This window comes from Rhopalosiphum maidis, chromosome 3, assembly GCF_003676215.2.
Source record: "Rhopalosiphum maidis isolate BTI-1 chromosome 3, ASM367621v3, whole genome shotgun sequence".
Taxonomy (NCBI): Eukaryota; Metazoa; Arthropoda; class Insecta; order Hemiptera; family Aphididae; genus Rhopalosiphum; species Rhopalosiphum maidis.
The window spans coordinates 70,174,868-70,179,886 of NC_040879.1; the positions used below are offsets into that span (position 1 = coordinate 70,174,868).

Genomic DNA, 5,019 nt, shown 5'->3' on the forward strand with positions numbered 1-5,019 from the left:
TGAAGAACCTAAAATAATAAACTGGGAGAGCATTGATACATTTTTTCCACCGATATTATAACACATTTAAAATCTACGTAAATAATAAAAAAAATACCAGCATTTTTTTTTATGTGATATGGTTATCTACTTTTTTTACTAAATACCATAATTTATTGATTATCATTGTTTTTAATATTTTAACATTTATTGATTAGGCACATGCCTGTTTATAACTAAACCAAATGAAAAATATATTTAAAAAAACTTATTTTATTTCTCTACTTTGTATACATGTTATATTTAATAGTTTTTATTTTTGCCTATATTATAATAGTAGTCAAAATTCTATATACAATTACAGTGTGTAAACGGTAATCGAGAACACTCAATATCTTTGCGTAGAGACCTGCTATTTGAATTCTGTTTTTTTGGCAGTTGTTATGACATAAAAATACACATTTTTATGGTCTTTGAATTTTTTTTTACTTAACTAGTCACGCGCATGCGCATGTCAACTTTTTTTTTTTAAATGGCAACCCCCTGCCTTGACCACAAATTAATTTTTGCCTATTTTTTTAATGAATTTTGGTAGTTGAGTCAACTTTCTAAGTCCAAAATTGACCAAGTTTGACAAGATTGACATTTTTATAATTATTTATTACGGTGATATTCATACGTTATTTTAACTTCAATTACTCAATAATTTTCTCTTTAATTTGTGTAATAAATCATAACTTATTATAGCAGAAAAAACGTAAATTAGTATGTTGTTTATTTCTTTACATTTAATGGATCTATTAGAACGTATTAATAATTAATAAAAAATTCAATTCTTATTTAAGTTACCAATTTATTTAATTAATAAAAATCTAAAAATAAAAAATAAATCTAACGAATAAATTGTTCAAACTGTTCTCCGCCGTGAACAAAACATGCTTCAGCGCGCCGCATAAATTCTTTATTTGTTGCAGCAGTAATTTGTTCATCAGTCAGTCGATTGCATGTTTCTGTTATCTTATCTTTTAAATTTTGAAGATTTATAGGAGGATCAGCATACACTATTGTTTTCAAGTGTCCCCATAAAAAAAAATCTAGTGGCGTAAGGTCAGATGATCGTGGTGGCCACTCAATGGGTCCGTAAGTTCCTAGCCATCGATTTTGAAATTGTGCATTTAAATAGTCGCGAACTATGTGAGCATTGTGAGCTGAAGCACCGTCGTGTTGAAAAATAATATTACCTCTTAGAGCTAAAGGAATATCATCAAGCATCATTGGTAATTCATTTAGTAAAAAATTATAATATCGTCTACCATTTAGTGTTCCATCGTAAAAAAATGGACCAAGCAATTTACCACCAATTAAACCACACCAAACGTTTGTTCCCCAAACAGTTTGATTGTTGGTTTCAAATGTCCAATGTGGATTTTGATCGTCCCAGTAACGGTTATTCTGCTTATTAATTACACCATTATTAGTAAATTTGGATTCATCTGTCCATAATATTGAGTTTAAAATAAATGGATTTTCGTCTAAACTGGTCATCAACCACGCAACAAAAGCTAGTCTACGAGGTGCATCACCCTGACGCAAATGCTGAACTAAATCTGGTCGATATGGATGCATTTTATATTTTTTTAATATCTTACAAACTATGGTATCAGATATTCCAAGCTCTCTACCAACGTGCCGTGTTGAACTTCTGGGATTTGCTCGAACATAGGCTAATAGGTTTTCCTCGACCTCTTCACCTAAAGCATCACCTCGTCTTTGTTGTAAATTATTTACCCTTTTAGAAAATGATCCATAGGTTCTTAGATTCCTTTCTAAGTTATAAAAAAAACTATGGACAGGATGTTCTCTATCTGAAGTAAATAAAAATAACGAAACTAACTTAGAAGATTATCTAAAGAAAAATAAAGACAATTATACCTGGGTAACGTTGTGCATATGTTTGTGCCGCAAGACGTGAATTTTTTTGACACTCCCAATAAATAAACAACATATCAACTTTATCTGAATGAGGCATATTTGTCACGGAGTAACGCACGGTTTGAACGATGAAAAATATCGAAATGTTCAGTTATTTCATTTATCTCATCGTATTTAATTTTATATCAAATTGTCATACAGATAAAAGTTTACTATAAGGTAAACCTAATGTTTAATCTTATTAATGACCGAAAAATACGATAAGTATTAGATTAGCAGAGGTAATTACCTAATTAATTTGAACAATTTATAAATACATTTATAATTTAACGTTCTAATTGAAAATTATTCAGTAATTGAAGTTAAAATAACGTATGAATATCACCGTAATAAATAGTTATAAAAATGTCAATCTTTAACAATCCTATAATAATTATTTTCAGAGTTACAATCAAAAAGTTGAAAATCGAGCGCATTTTTTTTCTATTTTTTTTTTTTTTTTTTTGAATTGCTGTAACTTGGTCAATTTTGGACTTAGAAAGTTGACTCAACTACCAAAATTCATTAAAAAAATAGGCAAAAATTAATTTGTGGTTAAGGCAGGGAGTTGCCATTTAAAAAAAAAAGTTGACATGCGCATGCGCGTGACTAGTTAAGTAAAAAAAAATTCAAAGACCATAAAAATGTGTATTTTTATGTCATAACAACTGCCAAAAAAACAGAATTCAAATAGCAGGTCTCTACGCAAAGATATTGAGTGTTCTCAATTACCGTTTACACACTGTATAATTAACAACTTAAAAATACAATAATAAATTAACAAACATGATTATGTACAAATATAAAAAAATTTCAATCACTGTTTTCTGAATCAGAAGTCGTCTCTCCGGTTATAGTTAACACGTGCGATGTCGATGCCTGTGTTTCTTCCAACATCTCATCAGAAATGAAGTCCAACTGCCAAAATTTGTCCTCTTCTTTAATCGTATGTGACACAAAATTGGACCACATTTCAGGTGTCACCTTTTTTATACCGTCGTTAAATAATTGACGAACGTCGTTCAATTTATATGTCGTATTATTTTTTTTGACATGTCCTTTTACCACCGACCATGCCAACTCAATTGGATTAAGTTCGCAATGGTACGGTGGTAAACGCAATACAATTTGATTGTGTTTTTTCGCCTCTTCGTCAATAATAAACAAGTCGTATTGATGTTTGATCTGTCGCACTTTTTGAAGTAGTTCAAACTTCACCAAAGGTTCGGTGATATTGACGCCTTTTGACTAGAGCCATTCAATTATTGCTACCTTCGTCCATGAGGGGGTCGGTAGGTGATCTTTTTTCACCGAATGGTACGGTGCGTTATCCATCACTATAACCGAGTCGTCTTTTAATAAAGGTAAAACGCTACAGAACCATTCGAAAAATGTATCGCCGTTTATTTCGTCGTGGTAGTCTGATGTGTTTTTTTTGGATTCAAAACACAAAAGACAACCTGCGACGAAACCCTCGGTCGACCCAATGTGAACAACAATGAGCCGCTTGCCTCTTCCAATAGGATTCTTTGACCCGGTAGTTAAGCCTCTGTTAAACGCATCTCTGTGTGATTTCACAGTTTTGTCGAACCACACTCTTGATGAACAATCCCCGGCGTTGATCCACGTCTCGTCCAAAAAATAAATTGTTTTTCCTTCTTTGCGATAACGTCGTATGTCAGCAATATATTTCCGTCTCCATAAAATAAGATCCTCTCTTTCAGTAAGAGCACTGTTTCTATTTCTTTTGGTGTATTCGAATTGCAAGTCCTTCAACAACCTTTGAAGTGAAGTACGTGAAAAACTAGGAAGATCAGGGTCATCGTTTATCACTTGTAACATTTTCGGTAAAGTCGGAATTTCTCGTCTGAACCAAAATGCGTGGATTTTTGACGAATTGCATTTTTGTCGAAATCGTCCACTTTATCAACTACAGTTGGTCTGTTCTTTTTATTAACTGGTGAGGATAGTGTGCCAGTAGACTTATATTCTCTGATAGTCCTTTTAATTGTTCCGATTCCAATACCACTTTTTGTAGATATTTTGTTCAATAAATTATCATATTTTATATCAGGTTCTGTTTTCAATAGATCTTTGTATATATTTATGACGATTTGTTTCTGGCCAGAATGAACAACCTAAGTAAAAAATATTGTGAAATGTAATTTTTATTCGATTTTTTACTTTTATAATTATATTAAATTATTATTATAAACGCATTTACTATTTTACTCTGAAGTTAAACTAGATATTTTTACGACGGAAAAAAATGATTTTTTTTAAACGTTTAAAACATAAATAATAAACGTGCATTTTAAACAATATTTTTACTCCTGAAACCTTTAATGATTTTTAAAATAAAATATATTAAGTCGTAACGTTTTTTAAAATAAAATATATTAAGTCGTAACGTTTTTTAAAATAAAATATATTAAGTCGTAACGTTTTTTAAAATAAAATATGTAAAGTCGTAACGTTTTTTAACCTAACCTTACCAAAAAACATGGCTTTAACAAAACAAAAAACATATTTTAACAAAACAAAACACGTTTATACACATAAAAAAAACTATCTTTAAAAAACATAAAAAAGCTGTTTTTAACGGTAAAAACGTCTTAATAGTTTTTTTTTTTTAAACTTGTTTTTTAAAGCATAGTAAATAGCTATTGCATAATATAAAGATATATGAAAATGCTTACCTTTCCTCTCCGATTCCTTTTTGTGGGTGTCACTTGAATGAGATTGTCCATTTTAAATACAAAATAAATGTAATCGCAAAAAAAAAATCGGTAAAACATAAACGGCGGTTCAAAAACAAAATTGAAAAATCGTTGCTACTGCTATCGCTACGTATAAACGAATGTCAACGATGCCTGTCGGCGATCGTTGCCGACCGGCTTCCGATCGGTATATGGAAGGGGAATCGATGCGCAGCGTCGGACGAGTTTTTACGGTCGTTCTCTCGTGGGCCGGAGTATAGTAAAAGAAGTACTTGTTGTTTTTCTAATTATTGATTTCAATACTGGAACAGTAGTACCAGCAGGGATAATTATAATAACATTAAAAAAG

The 5,019-nt window shown here is 31.0% G+C and overlaps 2 protein-coding genes across 2 annotated transcripts; both read right to left on the reverse strand.

Moving 5' to 3' along the window:
- Positions 1-870: 870 nt before the first annotated feature.
- Positions 871-2,008, reverse strand: LOC113558322. The gene is made up of 3 exons (XM_026963787.1): positions 1,912-2,008; positions 1,624-1,844; positions 871-1,200 (listed from the first exon to the last, which is right to left on the reverse strand). Exons 1-3 carry the CDS (start codon positions 2,006-2,008, stop codon positions 871-873), a joined length of 648 nt encoding a protein of 215 aa, XP_026819588.1.
- Positions 2,009-2,763: 755 nt separating this feature from the next.
- Positions 2,764-4,700, reverse strand: LOC113558321. The gene is made up of 4 exons (XM_026963786.1): positions 4,650-4,700; positions 3,784-4,088; positions 3,223-3,730; positions 2,764-3,135 (listed from the first exon to the last, which is right to left on the reverse strand). The coding sequence occupies exons 1-4, from the start codon at positions 4,698-4,700 to the stop codon at positions 2,764-2,766; spliced, it is 1,236 nt and encodes a 411-aa protein (XP_026819587.1).
- Positions 4,701-5,019: the final 319 nt, after the last annotated feature.

What these genes read in the sequence shown, in the direction of transcription:
- LOC113558321 (XM_026963786.1), bottom strand. Translation starts at nt 4,700, where the DNA reads ATGGACAATCTCATTCAAGTGACACCCACAAAAAGGAATCGGAGAGGA. An exon ending in CTTTACCGAAAATGTTACAA is followed by an intron (nt 3,731 to 3,783) that starts GTGATAAACGAT and finishes TTCACTTCAAAG; the next exon opens with GTTGTTGAAGGACTTGCAAT. An exon ending in CGACCCCCTCATGGACGAAG is followed by an intron (nt 3,136 to 3,222) that starts GTAGCAATAATT and finishes AAAGTGCGACAG; the next exon opens with ATCAAACATCAATACGACTT.
- LOC113558322 (XM_026963787.1), bottom strand. Translation starts at nt 2,008, where the DNA reads ATGCCTCATTCAGATAAAGTTGATATGTTGTTTATTTATTGGGAGTGT. An exon ending in ATATGCACAACGTTACCCAG is followed by an intron (nt 1,845 to 1,911) that starts GTATAATTGTCT and finishes TATTTACTTCAG; the next exon opens with ATAGAGAACATCCTGTCCAT. An exon ending in CTGATACCATAGTTTGTAAG is followed by an intron (nt 1,201 to 1,623) that starts ATATTAAAAAAA and finishes ATTTTTCAACAC; the next exon opens with GACGGTGCTTCAGCTCACAA.